Genomic DNA, 18,985 nt, shown 5'->3' with positions numbered 1-18,985 from the left:
CTGCAAGTGCCCCAGGACCCCCACCCTAGGGAAGCCCCTGTGCTGGGAACATCTGTCTAGTGGAAGAGTTACTTTGAGAATATGTAACTATTCTAACATGTATGACGATAATGTCACCCTCCCACGAGGATACTCCTAAAGCCCCATGTCCAGGGACAGGTTGGCCAGCGGGGGGCGGGCTGGTGGTGGCCAATCTGATTGGTAAACCCCTGCCTCAAAACATCACCTTCATGGCCTAGGACTAGGGTCCGGGTGGGAGTGTCTCTGTGCGGCAGATGCACAAGCTCAACTCCAGAGTCTACGAAAAATAATTTAATTAGAAACGGAGTTTTGGCAAGGGAGGCAGAAGCGGCTCCTTTTCTCCCCTTGGCCGCCCACCCAGCAACCAACAAGGATGCTCTGTCAGGGCCGTGCCGCCGCCACCAGGGGGCGCCCAGCGCGCGGTCCACGTGGCAGAGGTCCACGTGGCAGAGGTGCGGGGAAGAGCCACATGCCACAGTGGCAGGTACTAGGCCATCACTCCGAGCTCTCGCCTTCCGGGCCGCTGTCCGGCGTGGGCGGAAGGAGGGGTCTCCGGCGGGAGCGCTTGACCCGGCGCGAGGGCTGCAGCAGCCTCCGCTTCAGCACAGCTGTGGGCCGGGCGCCGAGCAGTCAAGGGCGGGAAGTCAGGGAAGCCTTGGGGGGCGGCGGGCCGGGGCCACGCAAGGTGGGGCGGGGGCCTCGGGTGGGAACTCCTCACCAGCCACTGTGTCCTGGCTGTCCGCTGTGGGCCCCCAGTAGATGCTCTCCCCGCGTCGGAAGTTTCTGTGCAGCCGTGTGCAGAGCGTGGCCAGGGTGAGCAGCACCAGCAGGAAGGTCAGGGCCATGGCAGCCCAGGCGGCCTCTTCAGTGCGTGGGGTGGGACCGCGGGCTGCCCGTGGAGGCGCTGCTGCGCGAGGGGCTGGGGAAGCCTGACTTGAACAGACACAGCCCCCAGGGCTGCCTTGCCCGTTGAGCACCTGAGCCTCTGTCCTGGAGCTGGCACTGCCTCCAGGTGCCCCGGGCAGGAGGGAGACAGTGGGCACAGATGGGGCATTACTCTCCCTACCAGGGATTCCCACCATGGGCTGCTTGGCCTTCAAGCTCCCTGAGGAAGCAGAGGGAAACCTCAGGGCTGAGCGAGTGGGCTGGGGACCAAGGGCAGCCCGCAGCCTCCGCCTCTTGGCACCACTGGGAGAGGGCTGCCTGGGCCCTTGAGATGTCACCTCTGTGCCAGGGGGCCGCCAGCTCCGCAGAGCGAAGGCCAGAGCCAGGGCCTAAGGAGAGGGGAGACAGCAATCACCCGGCTGCCCCTCTCAGAGAACCCAAGGACCAACAAACCTGGGCCCAGCGCCTCTTACCTGCACACACCCTCTCCGGCACAGCCTCCCTCTACCCGGGGTTGGCTCGGTGGGCACAGGCCCTGAAAGGCTTTCACAATAGATCCATGCCTTCTTCTTCCTCTCCTTCCTCCTCCGCCTCCTCATCAGCCAGTGGGCGGCCCAGGTTGGCTCTACCCAGGCCATCTCCAGCGCCAGCTCCCATGCAGTCAGCACCAGCGGCTATGAGAGGAGGGAACTATTAGAGCTATGAGGAAGGTGGAGACAAGCAAGAGGAAACCCTTGAATTTTTCTTTCCCTGCACACGGGGCCTTTTGCCAGGGCCAGGCAAGCGCCTTTCATCAGCTACATACCCGATCCTGCGTGAGGCTGGAGTCAGGGGCGAGGGAGGGGTTAGCCATACAAGCATAGGCCAGGAGGGCAAGCTGGAGCTTCAGCCAGGGGTGGGCACAGGGGTGGTAGAGGAAGGTGACATCCTCAGCCTGGAGGAAAGGCACACAGACATCAAAGCAGGCCCAGAGCCCTCCCAGAGAATCTCAAGTTCTCCCATCCAGGGGGCCAGTTTAAAGGTACTCCCAGGATAGCTGGATGGCTCTTCTACCTTCAGGGTCCAGAAAGGACAAAGGGCCCTGGTTATTGGCAGGTACCCGCTCTTGCCTCTGAGTGTTCCTTTCACCCTTCCTTTCCATCAAGTGCCACCCTTCAAAGCTCACAGCATGCCTGGATAATCCTGCCAGACTCAGACCACACTCTAGCTATATTTCCCTGCAGGTGTAACAATGGCTCTACAGGTTCACAATCCAAGCCATAAGCATCCCCCAAATGAAGACCATCGATCCGATCTATACAATTTCCCAAGAGCATCCAAATACAGAGCAGGCAGGCAGCAGGTGCACAATCTCAGGATAGAAATACTCCATCAATCATTCATTATTCTTTGATTGAGTTGACTTCGTGCTCAGTGCTATGCTAGATGCTGTAGGAGATGCCAAAGAACTCCTGGACTCTGCTTGCAAGGAATGTATAAGAAACTCAGGGAAACAACTAATGCAAATAAAAGCGCAAACTAATAAAACTTAGTGATTAGTTGCTAAATTATCAGAGATAGATTCAGAGGACGAGGGGAGGAATAAAGGCTGATGCCATCAGGCAATGTCTCAGGGGAAGGTGATTCCTGCTGGGGCTGGGAAGAGGGATGGGGGAATATGGCAGGAGGGGAGGGAGCTGCACTCTCTGATTCAGGATAGGCCAGGTGTGGAGGAGAATAAACAGGAGCAAAGGGGCTGTGCTGGGGCGAGGCTGGAACTCATTTCTGTGGCAAACAGCCTGACACAACTGGAGAGGAACCAAAGATGTGGAGAGGTCAGACGAAGCTTACTTAAGTAAGGCCTGAAAAGCCAGGCCAGAGAGTACGGCCACGATAAGGTGGGAAATAAGGAGCCATTGACAGTTTGTGAACAGAGGAATGACTTCATGAAAGGGTGTTTGAGGAAAGGAATCTGGTAGGTGGCAAAGTGACGCAATGACTCTTGGCCTGGAGCTATTACAAAGAATTTTTTTTTTTTTTTTTTTTGAGACAGTCTCGCTCTGTCGGCCAGGCTGGAGTACAGTGGCACGGTCTCGGCTCACTGCAACCTCTGCCTCCCGGGCTCAAGCAATTCTCCTGCCTCAGCCTCCCCAGTAGCTGGGATTACAGGGGTGTGCCACCACGTCTGGCTAATTTTTGTATTTTTAGTAGAGATGGGGTTTCACCATGTTGGCCAAGCTGGTCTTGAACTCCTGACCTCAGGTAATCCACCTGCCTCAGGCTCCCAAAGTGCTGGGATTACAGGCATGAGCCACTGTGCCCGGCCAATTTAAGTTAGGTATTTCAGGCCAGGCACGGTGCCTCATGCCTGTAATCCCAGCACTTTGGGTGGCTGAGGCAGGTAGATCACTTGAGGTCAGGAGCTCAAGACCAGCCTGGACAACATGATGAAACCTCGTCTCTACTAAAAATACAAAATTAGATGAGGTAGGCGTCACACGCCTGTAATCCCAGCTGCTCGGGAGGCTGTGGCATGAGAATTGCTTGAACCTGGAGGCAGAGGTTGCAGTAAGTGCCACTGCACTCCAGCCTGGGTGACAGAGTGAGACTCCGTTTCAAATAATAATAATAAGTATTTCAAAGGAAAGATCAGAGGAGCTGGCAATGAAGATGGAGAGGCTGCCACGGAAGCTGAGCCCGCAGTGTGGAGCCTGGGAACCAGAGGCACACTCCTTCCACTTTGCAGCTCTGTACTGTCCCTGGTGCTGGCGCACACCCTCCCTTGCTGCTCACAGGTAGAGACAAAATTCATACCCTCTCCTACAGAAAACTGGGGCCCACAAAGTCAGGAGACTTCCCGCTGTCCCCTCAGGGAGCTGGAGCCTGGGCTTTTTCCAACTACTCTCAGAGAGAGTTCCACTCACAGCCACTTGTCCACAGAGCCAGCTACCCAACAGCATCCTGACACAGCATTGCAGATGACAGGCCTATGGCTCAGTCTTTGAGCCATCTGTCCTGGGCTTGGAGGTGGGGCGGAGAACTAGAGCCCTGCCTCCGAAGTGGTAAGGCATGGGGCCTACCAGCAGAAAAGGCGGGGAAGCCTGCTAAGAGCTCCTGTCTCCAGGCGTGGACACCAAGGGTGGGCCCCTGCTTGTACTCACCTGTCCTGGGCTCACTTGTGTGTAGGTCACTCTTGGTGACACCTATACATGGGGAAAGAACAGAGCTTAGGGCAGCTGGCGGACTCCGTGTGTGTGTGTGTGGTAGGGCGGGGACGGCAGGCCCCAAGCGCCAGGCTGGGATGGAGAAGCTGGCTACTGAGGACGGAGGAACGGGCAGAGGTCCCCAGATGGTGACTGTGGAGGGTGCGGAAAGAACTGAGCGGGACTGGGCTAGCCTTTCACACCCCTTTCTCCCTGGGCCCTTCAGGGCTCCTACCTGCGGGGGCAGAGGCCACAAGCCCTCGGGACAATGGGCTCCCGCCTCCTCCGCCTGCCCAGCCATCACCTGTGGGTCCAAAGCGCAGAGCTGGGGCGCTGGACACGACGAGGCCCTACCCTCTCCCTCCCCAGGCCCAGACCGCCAGCGGAAGAACTCCAGGTCCCCCTCGGCGCGCCACTCCTTCCAGGACGAACTTTTGGCGAAGCGCTTTGAGCTCCCGGGCCGAGGCCTTCCCGGGAGCGGGTCACCTTACCTCGCTGGGACCCAGGAGCCTCGCAAGGGCTGCCAAGAGAAGCAGCTGGGGCGAAGGCGGAGTAGGCGCCATCCCAGGCGGCCCCAGGCCGGGCCCGCCGCCCTGCCAGCGAGAGAGCGCGCGCGTCCCGCCCCTCCAGCCCCAGCGCCGCCCGCGCGTCCGTAGGCCCTGGGCTCGCGCTCGCCCCTCCCCTGACAGTGGGCACCCGGTCTCGCCCCGCCCCAATGCCCGCCCACAGCAGCGGAGCGTGCGCGCACGCGTCCTAAACCTGAAGCCGGAAAAGTTAACCGTGGGTCAGCGCGTAAGTCTCAGCAGGGCAGGCGGGGGCCCCTTGCCTCGTCCGGGGATTCGTCTCAGCGCGTCCCTGCAGCCTGCAGAACACAGCTGCAGCGCCTGTATGGGATCGTGGAGCGGGGCGTAGGGCCGGAAATGGGATCCCTGTGGACCGGGTGGCCCAGGCCAGGGAGACGGGTACACTCCTCTGGCAAACCCGCTTCAGATTTGTCGGTGTGACCTGCAACGAGAAGAGGGGCAGAATCATTAAAGCAGGAGGAACTGCTGAAAGGAGAAGGTCCCACCTCTGGAGCTTCACCGTCGGCCCACCCCACTCCCTCCCTCGCAAATAGGGTCCGAACCCGGAGGAACCTCTGGGGGTGTCTCCGCTCCCCAAACTCTCCAGACCCAGAAGCCCCGGGAGGCCGGAGCCGGCCGAGAGGCTACTGTGTTCCCCACCTCCGCCGTCGCCCAGCGGTGGCGGGCGCACGTCCAGAAAGAGATTGGTCGCCGCAGGATGGGGAAGCCACAGGCCTCAACCCCAGGAGGTGCTCTGGCCGGCCCGCCCCGCAGCGGGGCGCTGGTTCTGGTTCCCTCTCCAGGATTTGGGGGGAAAACGTGGGTAGAGAGCGAGGAGTCGAGATGCCCATCCCAAAGCTTGGAAACAGCGAGAACGTGTTATTTCCTTGGTCTCCCATGCACCCCGGTTTACGAGGCGTTCCTTGTAGGTCGGACGGGCATCCCTGTCGCAGGGCGCCCGAGTGTGTCCTTTTCTCCGACAGACTCTCGGAGGCGTGGGGCTGCTCCTAATGGGAAAGCCCCTCCCGGGCTGAAGATTTCCTTTACGTGGAGCCCCGAGCTCGCCGGGACGGGGGCCAGGAGTCCGCGGGGCCTGCACTGATGCAGGCAGGGAAGCAGCAGCCTCCCGCCAGCGGCTCGGACGCCGCGCCCGCCCTCGCTGGCCCGGTGCGGGACCCCGCCCAGCCAAGTTATTGCGGGGCTGCGGGGCTGGGCTGGGGAGAGCGGGGCCGGTTGAGGGCAGAGCGCGCGGCTGCCGCCCCACTGGGGCCTGGGAGCCGGCGCCCGGAGCTGCGACTTACTCACCTCTCCCTTCTGCTTCTCTTCATCGGCCTCTGAGGGCGCAGCGCACAGGGTCTGGCAGAAGACACTGATGACAGTCTGGTCCCCAAGCCTCGGCCTCCAGTCTCCCCACGTCTCTATGGCCAACACCGCTCTCCCCGGCTCGTGCCCTCCCCACCCCCTTCCGGCTGCCGGCGCGCCCTCCCTCCCTGGTGGCAGCGGCTCCTCTCACCCTCTGCTCCCACTTGTTGCAATTGCTGTACAAAGGGCTGGGGCAGAGGTGGGGGCCGGGCGAGGGCAGCCGGGCCCGAACTGGCTGCCTCTGCCGGGCCACGGCCAATCCAGAGCGCGCCCGCGCGGGAGGGCCCTGGGCAGCCGCCGCCGGCGGGTGGAGCCGCGGGCAAAGCGCGGAGCTCGTGAAGTAGACGGCCCTGCCGCCCGCCGCCCGCCGTCCGCCCGGGCTCTCTGGCTTCGCCATGCCGCTGTGGGGCGCCGCCCTCGCGCTCATCTTGGCTGTGCTCGCCCTGCTCGGCCCGCGGCTCCTGGGACCCTGGGGGCGCGCCGTCGGAGAGAGGAACCTGCCGGGGGTCCAAGACCGGGACGACGAGGAGGCGGACGGCGGAGGCCCCGCGGACCAGTTCAGTGACGGGAGCGAGCCACTGCCGGGCGGGTGCAGCCTTGTCTGCAAGCCGTCGGCCCTAGCCCAGTGCCTGCTGCGCGCGCTGCGGCGCTCGGCGGCGCTGGAGCCCGGCCCGCGCTCTTGGCTCTCCGGGCCCCACGTGCAGACCCTCTGCCACTTCGTCCTGCCCGTGGTGCCTGGGCCTGAGATGGCCCGGGAGTACCTGCAGTTGGCGGACGATGGGCTAGTGGCCCTGGACTGGGTGGTGGGACCTTGTGTTAGGGGCCGCCGGATCACCAGCGCCGGGGGCCTTCCTGCGGTGCTTCTGGTGATCCCCAATGCGTGGGGTCGCCTCACCCGCAACGTGCTCGGCCTCTGCTTGCTCGCCCTGGAGCGCGGCTACTACCCGGTCATCTTCCATCGTCGCGGCCACCACGGCTGCCCACTGGTCAGCCCCCGGCTGCAGCCTTTCGGGGACCCGTCCGACCTCAAGGAGGCGGTCACATACATCCGCTTCCGACACCCGGCGTCGCCGCTGTTCGCGGTGAGTGAAGGCTCGGGCTCGGCGCTGCTACTGTCCTACCTGGGTGAGTGCGGCTCCTCCAGCTACGTGACAGGCGCCGCCTGCATCTCGCCCGTGCTGCGCTGCCGCGAGTGGTTCGAGACCGGCCTACCCTGGCCCTACGAGCGGGGCTTTCTGCTCCACCAGAAGATCACTCTCAGCAGGTGGGTAACGGAGGCTGCAGACCAGCATGGAAGGAATAGAGGGCCTGAGCTGGCTAAGAAACAGAAACAGCTATGCACAGCATTGGAACAAACAGGCGTGGGCTAGTTTGGGCAAAGTTCTCTGAACACATCTTCCAAAGCCTTCCAAATCCTGTAATCTAGACAGAACCGGGGAAGCGGGTTTAAAGGTCATCGGTATTACTGTGCTAGAGCAGGGACTCCTGCCCCAGCCCCTTGCCTCATCTCAGCACCCCGGGCTGTATCCTAGCAATTTGAGCACCTGGCCCACGACAGCAGAGATACCTGACATTTACCACTTAGCCCACAGCTTGACAACTCAGCAAAGAGCACTCTGGAAACCACTGCAAACGATTATCTGCCCAGAATGTTTACTCACAGTCTCTAAGCCTGGAGGTGACAGGAATCAGAAATATGGTAGCATTTGAGGCCAGGTGCAGTGGCTCCCGCCTGTAATCCCAGCACTTGGGGAGGCCAAGGCAGGAGGATCACTTGAGCCCAAGAGTTTGAGACTAACTTGGGCAACATAGGGAAACCAGTCTCTACAAAAATTTCTTTTTTTAATTAGCTGGGTGTGGTGGCATGCATCTGTGGTCCCAGCTACTCAGGAGGTGGAGACGGGAGGATCACCCAAGCCCAGAAGTTCGAGGCTGCAGAGAGCCTTGGTCAGGCCACTACACTCCAGCCTGGGTGACAGAGCTACACCCTGTCTCAAAAAAAAAAAAAAAAAAATGTATATACACACACAGACATACACACACACACACACACACATATATAGGCATTTATTAAAATTATTTATTTATTTATTTTTTTTTTTGAGACAGAGTCTCACTCTGTCACCCAGGCTGAAGTGTAATGACATGATCTAGGCTCACTGTAACCTCCACCTTCTGGGTGCAAGCTATTCTCCTGCCTTAGCCTCCCAAGTAGCTGGGGACTACAGGCGTACACCACCAAGCCCAGCTAATTTTTAATATATTTTTTGGTAGAGGCGGAGTTTCTCCACGTTGGCCAGGCTGGTCTGGAACCCCTAACCTCAAGTGATCCGCCTGCCCCAGCTTTCAAAGTGCCAGGATTACAGGTGTGAGCCACTGTGCCCAGCTGTTTGTTTGTTTTTTGAGGCAAGATCTTATTCTGTCACCCAGGCTGGAGTGCAGTGGTGGGATCACCACTCATTGCAGCCTTGAGTTCCTGGGCTCAGGTGACATTCCCAGCCTGCACTCTGGCTTTCTTAGGAGAGGGCAGAATGAGGTCGAAGTCATTATGGCAACAGTGTGATGTAGCAGAAAGACTTGGGATGTGGGAGTCAGACCCCCACCTCAGCTTCCCGAGTAGCTAAGACTACAGGCACATGCCACCATGCCCGGTTAATTTTTGTATTTTTTGTAAAGATGGGATTGTGCCATGTTGTCCAGGCTGGTCTTGAATGTCTGGACTCAGGGAATCCACCTGCCTTGGCCTCCCAAAGTGCTGGGATTACAGGTGTGAGCCACTGTGCCTGGTCAGAGATGAACATCTAATTTCAACTGAGGCTGGATTGAGCTACTCAAAAGACGGAGCTGCCCATCCTGGCCTCCTTGTCAGAATGCCAAACCCTCCCCAGGGGGCTAGAAACAGCATAGATGTTCTCTGTTACCCAAAGCAGTTGCTCTGAGGCCCCCATTTAGGAATCCACCCAGTAAATTACAGACTCAATTGCTTCCTCTGCCAGGCAGCACACTCTGTAGGAATATCTACCCCAGTTATACCCGATCAACATCACGCTCATGTGACATTACCAGGACAGGATGTTAGTTTAAAAAACAAAAAAACAATGAATGCAACCTAAAGTCAAATGTGAATGATTAGCAGACGTGTCACCTGCTGGTTTGGATACTCTGAGCCAACAAGTTCTTCTAGGAGCAGTTCAGGAGGTTACAGTTCATAGCAAGTTCTCTATACAGGGCCAGAATTTGCGGTTAGGAGGAGAACTGTCAGCAGCTGTGAGGTCAAATGTTGCCCCTAGGGCACATAGGCAGGTGCAGTGATGCTGTGAATAACAGGCCTAGTGGGCACCGTCTTCACATAAGAAGGAGGGAGGAGGAACCCATTGCTGTGCTGAGAAATGCCCACCCATGTGGCTGGATCTTCCCACTTCCCTAGAGAAGCCAGACACCTGCATTTTATGTGAAATCTTCTAATTTTATTATTTTATTTATTTATTTATTGAGACAGAGTCTGACTCTCACCAGGCTGGAATGCAGTGGCACGATCTCGGCTCACTGCAACCTCTGCCTCCTGGATTCACCGATTCTCCTGCCTCAGCCTCCCGAGTAGCTGGGACTACAGGTGTGCACCACCACACCCAGCTAATTTTTGTATTTTTAGTAGAGCTGGGGTTTCACCATGTTGGCCAGGATGGTCTCGATCTCGTGACCTCGTGATCCACCCACCTCAGCCTCCCAAAGTTCTGGAATTGCAGGCGTGAGCCACCGTGCCTGGCTGATTTTATTATTTTATTTTATTTTATTTTGTTTATTTTTGTAAACAGGGTCTGTGTCACCCAGGCTGGAATGCAATGGTACAGTCATAGCTCACTGCAGCCTTGACCTCCCAGGCTCAAGCAGTCCTCCCACCTCAGCCTCCTGAGTAGCTGGGACCATAGGCTTGAGCCACCATACCAGGCTAATTTTTTTTTCTTTTTTTTTTTTTTTAGAGATGGGTTTTCGCCATGTTGCCCAGGCTGTTCTCAAACTCCTGGACTCAAGCGATCCACCCACCTTGGCCTCCCAAAGTGCTTGGATTACAGGTGTGAGCCACCGCAACCAGCCTCATCTGGTTTTAAATGATGGCCATGAAATGAAATTTTTTCAAAGCCCTAAATGGCCAAAGAAAGCTTCTGTGGCCACATCTGGCCTGCGGACTGTCTCTCTATCTCATCTGCTGTCACCTGATGTTCTCATTCTTCCCTCTCTTTCCCACCTTCCCCACCCAACGACTCGCTGCCAGGTATGCCACAGCCCTGGAGGACACTGTGGACACCAGCAGACTGTTCAGGAGCCGTTCCCTTCGAGAGTTTGAGGAGGCTCTCTTCTGCCACACCAAAAGCTTCCCCATCAGCTGGGATACCTACTGGGACCGCAACGACCCCCTCCGGGATGTGGACGAGGCGGCTGTGCCTGTGCTATGTATCTGCAGTGCTGACGACCCCGTGTGTGGACCCCCAGACCACACTCTGACCACTGAACTCTTCCACAGCAACCCCTACTTCTTCCTCCTGCTCAGTCGCCACGGAGGCCACTGTGGCTTCCTGCGCCAGGAGCCCTTGCCAGCCTGGAGCCACGAGGTCATCTTGGAGTCCTTCCGGGCCTTGACTGAGTTCTTCCGGATGGAGGAGAGGATGAAAGGGCTGAGCAGGCACAGAGCTTCCTTCCTTGGGAGCCGTCGTCGCGGGGGAGCCTTGCAGAGGCGAGAGGTCTCTTCCTCTTCCAACCTGGAGGAGATCTTTAGCTGGAAGCGATCATACACAAGATGAGAGACCTGGCCCAAGAACCCCCAAGTCCTGCAAAGAAAAACAGAGCTGGGCAAGGGAGAGTCCTGGAAAGGCCGGGCGCGGTGGCTCAAGCCTGTAATCCCAGCACTTTGGGAGGTCGAGACGGGCGGATCACGAGGTCAGGAGATCGACACCATCCTGGCTAACACAGTGAAACCCCGTCTCTACTAAAAAATACAAAAAAACTAGCCGGCCGAGGTGGCGGCGCCTGTAGTCCCAGCTACTCGGGAGGCTGAGGCAGGAGAAGAGCGTGAGCCTGGGAGGCGGAGCTTGCAGTGAGCTGAGATCCAGCCACTGCACTCCAGCCTGGGCAACAGAGCTAGACTCCGTCTCAAAAAAAAAAAAGAAAAGAAAAGAAAAAGAGAGTCCTGGAAAGGACCCACATCCTTATACCAAAACCCACATCCCAAGACTTGGCATAAGGTATTCCTGAGGCCATGATTGGTGGCAATTTAAATTGGCAATTAAAATTTTTTTGGCAACAGGATATATGTTTCCATGTGTTGCTAAGATTCAAAAACTTTACCCTGAAGTTTTATTTTAATCGTCATTGAGAAAGAGGGCTCCTGTTCTGACCTCACAAACAGCAAAGCGGTTGTAAAGAAGAGAGCTGCTTATACCAAAACCCACATCCCAAGACTTGGCATAAGGTATTCCTGAGGCCATGATTGGGTGGACTGAACAGAGGGAGCTCCGGCTCTGTGCTCCTCATTCAGTCCCTCTCTCTTAAAATGGTGCCTTGAAGGAGATGGAACGCCCTGCGAGCCTGCGCTCACTTCACCCTCAGCAGAACTGCCTGGCCTCTGCTTGGCATATCCCTACTCATCCGGTCAGCGGCGGAGTGTTCCAGTCACTGTCTCCCCTCACTGACATCACAAGCCAAAGGATGGCACTTTTTCAATCCATGGACACAGGAGAAAATGCCCTCTTACTGGCAGTGACTAGAGGGATGAGACATTTGTGTATGTCATAGCGCAGTGACCCCGATTCTCAAGCTGGAGCCACTTGATGTCATTAGGACAGGATGTTTGTGTCTCGGCCCCACTTCCCTCATTTGCTCTGTGGTTGTGGCGCCCTGCTTTGACCGAATGCTCTGGCACCTGCGGCAGCAGGCTTGTGTGTGTGAGAAGGGCGGCAGAGGCAGTGGGGCTGGCTCGGTGAGGGCTCAGCAGGTAGAGAATGTGAACGTCCATCTCAAGGAATGCGAAGGTCCAGTCTCTCAGAGGAGCTCTGCAAGTCCCAGCTGGGAATGGGGCTGGTCTGGCCCCCAAGCCTCACTGGAGAGATCCCAAGAGTATTTTACAAATAGGAAGCGCTCTCATACAGGGTCTGAGGGCTTTGCTAGACCATGGTTCAAGGAGTCAGAATCTTGGCTACCCTACATGCTCCCTCTGGCACCATTTCAGGGGATTACTCTAGAGAGCTGCAGCCAGAGCTGTTTATCTCCTGAGATGTGGACTTTCTCTAAATCAGGAAAAGTACAAACCTCATAACTTAGGTGTTTTCTGGTTAGTTGCTCCCTTTTCTGATGCTACTACTGGCCTCTCCCTTTCCAGAGCCAGCAGACACATCTGGGACCAGAGGAAACAAAAGCACCAAGAGGTTGACTAGAGCTGACCAGTGATTTACAAATATTTCACATTACAATGTTTTGTCTGCTCAGTTACTCAAAGGCCATCCCTTTAAAGGCAGAAAAGCTTCCTCTTAGCTCTAGCCACTTAGCAACTAAGTGGGTATTTGGTTTTATGAAGAAGAATGCTGAGGACCAGAGATAGTACATCAGAGATAAGATACAGTATACAAGTTGATCTAAATATTCTGGTTTGGATTAGGCAATTAAAAATTTTTTGGCAACAGGATATATGTTTCCATGTGTTGCTAAGATTCAAAAACTTTACCCTGAAGTTTTATTTTAATCGTCATTGAGAAAGAGGGCTCCTGTTCTGACCTCACAAACAGCAAAGCGGTTGTAAAGAAGAGAGCTGCTTATACCAAAACCCACATCCCAAGACTTGGCATAAGGTATTCCTGAGGCCATGATTTCAGGTTTAGATAATCTTGCCCCAGCCTTGTTCTTCTAGATCAAATCAGAAGAAACTTTGAAATAACTCCAAGAATCTGCACTGAAATGTAGACAGCACTCGATTATCTAAGGCACATTATCCTGTTGTGAAAAATTATCTCCCTCCTGGCAGAGAGCTGTGGTGCACACCTGTAATCCCAGCACTTTGGGAGGCCGAGGTGGGTGGATCACAAGGTTAGGAGATCGAGACCATCCTGGCTAACACGGTGAAACCCCACCTCTACTAAAAATACAAAAAATTAGCTGGGCATGGTGGTGGGCACCTGTAATCCCAGCTACTCAGGAGGCTGAGGCAGGAGAATGGTGTGAACCTGGGAGGCAGAGCTTGCAGTGAGCCGAGATCACACCACTGCACTCCAGCCTGGGTGACAGAGTGAGACTCCATCTCAAAAAAAAGAAAAAAAGGGCTGGGCGCGGTGGCTTATGCCTGTAATCCCAGCACTTTGGGAGGCCAAGGCAGGTGGATCACGAGGTCAGGAGATCGAGACCATCCTGGCTAAAACGGTGAAACACTGTCTCTACTAAAAATGCAAAAAATTAGCCGGGCGTGGCAGTGGGCACCTGTAGTCCCAACTACTCAGGAGGCTAAGGCAGGAGAATGGCGTGAACCTAGGAGGCGGAGCTTGCAGTGAACCGAGATCGCGCCACTGCACTCCAGCCTGGGCGACTGAGCGAGACTCTGTCTCAAAAAAAGAAAAAAGAAAAAAAGAAAAATTATCTGCCTCCTCCCCACTTCTTGTTTCTCCTCCTCCACATTCCTCATCTGACTTTCTTTTGCCATTTCTAAGCTGGATAAATAAAAAGGAACTGAAATTACAGAAGCTGTTCTACCGCTGGTGAACAACAGCCTTGGTGTAAGGCTTGGTGAGGGATATTTACTGCCATCTGGCCATCCCCTACCACCAGCTGCCCTCCGCATCTGGAACAGTAGGGATTTCAGTTAATTAGGGTCTTGCAGTCCCAGTTGCCCTGCAAAATGGGAAGCAGCATAGTGGTTTTTAAACCCTAAGGCTTAAAGAGTCCGCAAGGGTGAAAATCTGCATCATTTCTCTAGAAACTATCCAGATACCGCAGGACTCTGGTTCTTCAGGAGAACAGCTTTTGGATAAATAGGGTTGGTTTTCCTTTCCCTTTTGATAGGAAAAAAAGTTTTCCAGGGAGAGAAATGTATAAACTTGGTAGTTACAGTGTGAAGAATGGCAGAATCAGCCCCAGTTGAGGTTCCATTTATTCCTTTGAACCCTGAACTCCAGTGACCTGAACCCTAAAGTATTTCTCTTCCATGGCTCCTGTGCCAGATGCACCCACTGCATATCCCAAGAACATTCTCTCATTTTCCCATTACTACTTGAAGACTAGGGCTGAAATGCCTGGTTTGTTTTTTGTGTTTTGTTTTTGTTTTTTGTTTTTTGGGTTTTTTTTTTTTTTTGCTGAGAAAGTGTAGTTTCTGTTCAAGCAGGAAAGGTTTGGATAACCCTGTCCTTTAGCCTAATGATTCAAGAATCACACCGGTGAATGCTGCTTTGGTAAATAGCTAATTGTGTGAAGCCAGCTGGCGGAGCCCCAGGCACACTGTTCTATGAATGGGTGGCCCTTGAACAAGTTACGAGTTTGAGGAAGCAAGAAACAAACAACAAAACCAACCAATAGGCGGGGCGTAGTGACTCACACCTGCAGTACCAGCACTTTGAGAGACTGAGGTGGGAGGATCACTTGAGGCCAAGAGATTGAGACCAGTCTAGCCAACATAGCAAGACCCCATCTCTACAAAAAATTCAATTACCTAGGCATGGTGGTGCACCCTGTAGTCCCAGCCACTTGGAAGACTGAGGTGGTAGTACTGCTTCAGCCCTGGAGGTCGAGACTTCAGTGAGCCCCTCCCAAACATCTAAGAAGTACCACTGAGTTGGACTTTGCAGGTGGTGGGTCTTCAGTGATCTTCAGGCCTCATTATTTGCTTGCCTCCTTTTTGGTGTCCGTTATTTACCAACATCTTCAAGTGGTAAGGTTAAAAAATTAATACAAATAAGGAAACGAGCCAGGTACAGTGGCTCACTGCAAAGTGCAGTAACCCCAGCACTGTGGGAGGCCGAGGCAGGCAGATCATTTGAGTCCAGGAGTTCAGTACTGAGCCAACATGGTGAAACTCCATCTTTACAAAAAATACAAGATTAGCTGGGTGTGGTGGCACATGCCTGTAGTCCCAGCTACTTGGGAGATTGAGGTGAGAGAATCGCATGAGCCTGGGACGCCGAGGCTGCAGTGAACCAAGACTGCGCCACTGCACTCCATCTTGGGCAACAAAGCCCTGTCTCAGAATAATAATGAAAATAATAAAACAAAAAGGCAATGACTAAAGGGAGGCATTAATTCAGAAGTGGCAATTGAGTCCTCTGTCTCTAGCCATGGATCAGAATGTGGAAAGCAGACAACTGCTTCTGAAAGTTTCTGTGAGTTCTAAGTTCTGATCTCTGATATCAAGATTGTGCTAAGCTATAACTTAATTCTCATAATTGAGTATTTTATGTATTTATATATAGATTTCCAGGGTGGCTTGGCTGGAGACGACAGTTGAAAAACACAGCACTAAATGCTCTGAGAAGCCATCATCTCTGTTTTGAGTGACGATAGCCTAAGACTTGGATACTGATAGAAAAGAGGCCTTGGCCGGGTGCGGTGGCTCACACCTGTAATCTCAGCACTTTGGGAGGCCGAGGTGGGCAGATCACCTGAGGTCGGGAGTTCGAGACCAGCCTGAGCAACATGGAGAAAACCCCGTCTGTACTAAAAATACAAAATTAGCCATGCATGGTGGAGCATGCCTGTAAACCCAGCTACTTGGGAGGCTGAGGCAGGAGAATTGCTTGAACCTGGGAGATGGAGGTTTCAGTGAGCTGAGATTGCGCCATTGCACTCCAGCCTGGGCAAGAAGAGCAAAACTCCATCTCAAAAAAAAAAAAAAAAAAAAAAGAAGAAGAAGAAGAAGAAAAGAAAAAGAAAAAGAAAAAAGAAAGAAGGGAAGGGGAGGGGAGGGGGCCAGGCATGGTGGCTCACACCTGTAATCCTAGCACTTTGGGAGACTGAGGCGGATGGATCGCTTGAGTCCAGGAGTTTGAGACCAGCCTGCCTGGGCAACATGGTGAAAACCTGTCTCTACAAAAAATACAAAAATTAGCCGTGTATGATGGTGCATGCCTGTATGCCCAGCTACTAGAGAGGCTGAGGTGGGAGAATCACTTGAGCCTAGGAAGTCAAGGCTGTAAGGAAGTGAGCTGTAAACATGCCACTGCACTCCAGCCTGGGCAACAGAGCAAGACCCTGTCTCAAAAAAAGAAAAGAGAAAAGGTCTCAAAACAAGGAAGTGTCACCTTGACTTTATACATAACCTCAGAACCACCTAGAGTCAGAAACTCTTCTGTATTCACCTTCCATCCCAAACCACAAGATCCTTTCTCAATCCGTCACCGTTAGTAATGAATGCCGAGGTATCCTCCTTTAGAGATGAACTTTAGCATGAATTCCTCTTCCTGCTTAAACAAGCCAATACACTTGGCCACGCTGCTAGAACTTGGTAACAATGCCAATAAAAGTAGTATTTGTGATTATTCAGTCAAGCCACAAAGGATGACACCAGAAATTGTTTGACTCATTATCACAATTTGCAGATATAAGATTGCATTCAGGAAGGCTTGAGAAGTTGGACATAGGGAGTGTCCAAGTACTCAGAGACGAAATGAATGCCCCAGGAAACAGTAAGTTTCCTTCATCATCACTGGGATATTCCCACTGATAATCCCATGATTATTATCCCATAATTCCCATGATAATTCCATCATCAGTGGGATATTCAAGCTAGACTGCCCCTTGGCACATATCATGGAGAAAACATGTGGCAAGAAATGAGGATGAACTAGATCAGATATCCAGTTTCTTCTCATCTAAGGTCTGTGAATTAAAATAAATAATGCTAATGATCTTAGTGTGTGTAACAACTTAAGGTGGGTTTCTGGACTCAAGGATCAGAAAACCACAGACCTAACCAGGATCCTGGGAGTTGAGAGATAACATAAATTTTAATGCCCTGCTATAGTGACCAGAGTGAGTGTGTGTGTCTGTGGCTCTTGTTTGCTTGTTTAAGGTCTTGCTCTGTCACCTTGGGTAGAGTGCAGTGGTGCAATCTTAGCTCACTGCATCCTCAACCTCCTGAGCTCAAGCGATCTTCCCACCTCAGCCTCATAAAGTGATGGTACTACAGGCATAAGCCACCATTCCTGGGCCAGAGTGTTTTATTTTGTTTAGAGAAAGGGTCTTGCTCTGTCACCCAGGCTGGAGTGCCCAGTGGTGTGATCATGGTTTACTGCAGCCTCGACCTCCCGAGCTCAGGTGATCCTCCTACCTCAGACTCCTAAGTAGCTGGGACTACAGGCACACACCACCATGCCTGGCTAATTTTTGTACTTTTTGTATAGATAGGGTTTGTTACTATGTTACTCAGGCTGGTCTTGAACTGAACTCCTAGGTTCAAGGGATCTGCTCACCTTGGCCGCCCAAAAACCTGAGATTATAGGTGTGAGCTACCACACTTGGCCTCAGAGTATATATATTTTGTTGTTGTTGTTGAGATGGAGTCTCGCTCTGTCGCCCAGGCTGGAGTGCAGTGGCCGAATCTCAGCTCACTGCAAGCTCCGCCTCCCAGGTTTACGCCATTCTCCTGCCTCAGCCTCCCAAGTAGCTGGGACTACAGGCGCCTGCCACCTCGCCCGGCTAGTTTTTTGTATTTTTAGTAGAGACGGGGTTTCACCGTGTTAGCCAGGATGGTCTCGATCTCCTGACCTCGTGATCCGCCCGTCTCGGCCTCCCAAAGTGCTGGGATTACAGGCTTGAGCCACCGCGCCCGGCCAAGAGTATATTTTTAAGATATACAATGATTATGCTCTAGTCACAATTGCGCAGAGGAGCTAAAGTTTTGAAAGTAAAATGATACTTCATTGAAACAATAAGATGCTCATGCATCAGAAGTAAGTCTCTAGTCCCTGTAGTCTTTCCTTGTAATAATGCAATACCTTGCCTTAGTATTTAGTATGATTGAACAAAAAATTTCTCTCCAACTTATTTGTCTCTGAATAGTAAATCAGTCTCCCTGTAACACTGGAATGTTACTATTTTTTAAATCTCCAGAAACAAATATGTGCTGTTTATCTTCTGAAGTCCTCTGTGTACTAAGCCATGCTTGCCTGCTGTGGCGTTTAGCAGAGCCTCACTGCACATTCTCTGTCCACTGGTTGTTGCCTCGCTTTTGTAGATCTAGCCTCCTGTGGCCTAACACTAACCAGTAGCATCTCTGTTTAATCAATAACCAGGCCTCCTGTTCTGGGCTAATAATTTCCCAGCAGGCGTACAATTCTCTGATCATTGATGGTACCTACAACAAATACATTATTCAGTGGACAAATGGTGTTTGTGTGTTGATAGGATACTGAAGTAATAGTTTGGAGATGTGGGTTCCAGTTTCTACTTCATCGATGACTTAAGTGACCCTGAGAAAGTTATTTTATGAGTTGTTCCATATGAAAAGACTGGGAATGTGTATAGGCCTTAATTTATAAGGTCTGTTAGGATATAATGAGATAGTTAATAGCATACGGATCCCATTCTCCAAGACTCTATTTAATTCCTCAACCAGAGCTCAAAGACCTCCATGATGAAGTGGCATCTGCTTTCAAATCACAATCTTTATTCTCTGATCAACATCTTGTAAGGCTAAGAAGTTCCAGTTGTTAATTGCACTGCAAAGTTGGGAAGGGCGTGGAAGAGCAGCATCTTTGAGCCTCATAGGTTGGGTTTGGGTTGCCCAGTCGAGGGCAAACTCTCCCAATCCCCACCCCCATACATGTACACATGCACTGATACCATGTCACAGCTAATCGGTTTCAAATCAATTTTGGTCAAAAACCGTCTGCATTTCTATTTCTTATAGATGAAGGTCAGAGAGGATGTGGCTTTTAAGATCTCACAGTTAGTGATGGGGCTAAGACCAGACCCAAATTAGTGCTCTTTATGCCATATGTTATT

General features: G+C 53.1%; 2 protein-coding genes across 5 annotated transcripts; one reads left to right on the top strand and one right to left on the bottom strand.

Annotated features, from left to right (window-relative positions):
* Positions 1–297: 297 nt before the first annotated feature.
* TP53I13 (tumor protein p53 inducible protein 13) lies at positions 298–6,092 on the bottom strand. Of its 4 annotated transcripts, none has more exons than XM_023183954.3 (8): positions 5,957–6,092; positions 4,915–5,093; positions 4,324–4,392; positions 4,047–4,088; positions 1,712–1,840; positions 1,380–1,580; positions 740–1,295; positions 298–629 (listed from the first exon to the last, which is right to left on the bottom strand). In XM_023183954.3, the coding sequence occupies exons 3-8, from the start codon at positions 4,387–4,389 to the stop codon at positions 517–519; spliced, it is 1,107 nt and encodes a 368-aa protein (XP_023039722.1). In that variant the 5' UTR covers positions 4,390–4,392; positions 4,915–5,093; positions 5,957–6,092; the 3' UTR covers positions 298–516. The 4 variants fall into 4 exon arrangements, with proteins under 4 accessions (XP_023039722.1, XP_026302900.1, XP_023039724.1 ...); XM_026447115.1 differs by lacking the exon at positions 5,957–6,092 and adding an exon at positions 5,312–5,358; XM_023183956.2 differs by lacking the exon at positions 5,957–6,092 and having other exon boundaries at positions 4,848–4,924.
* Positions 6,093–6,215: 123 nt separating this feature from the next.
* ABHD15 (abhydrolase domain containing 15) lies at positions 6,216–11,002 on the top strand. The gene is made up of 2 exons (XM_023183952.2): positions 6,216–7,277; positions 10,287–11,002. Exons 1-2 carry the CDS (start codon positions 6,409–6,411, stop codon positions 10,810–10,812), a joined length of 1,395 nt encoding a protein of 464 aa, XP_023039720.1. The 5' UTR covers positions 6,216–6,408; the 3' UTR covers positions 10,813–11,002.
* The last annotated feature ends 7,983 nt before the right edge of the window (positions 11,003–18,985 follow it).

Source organism: Piliocolobus tephrosceles, chromosome 16, assembly GCF_002776525.5.
Source record: "Piliocolobus tephrosceles isolate RC106 chromosome 16, ASM277652v3, whole genome shotgun sequence".
In the NCBI taxonomy this organism is placed as follows: Eukaryota; Metazoa; Chordata; class Mammalia; order Primates; family Cercopithecidae; genus Piliocolobus; species Piliocolobus tephrosceles.
This window is presented reverse-complemented; position numbering and strand designations above follow the sequence as displayed.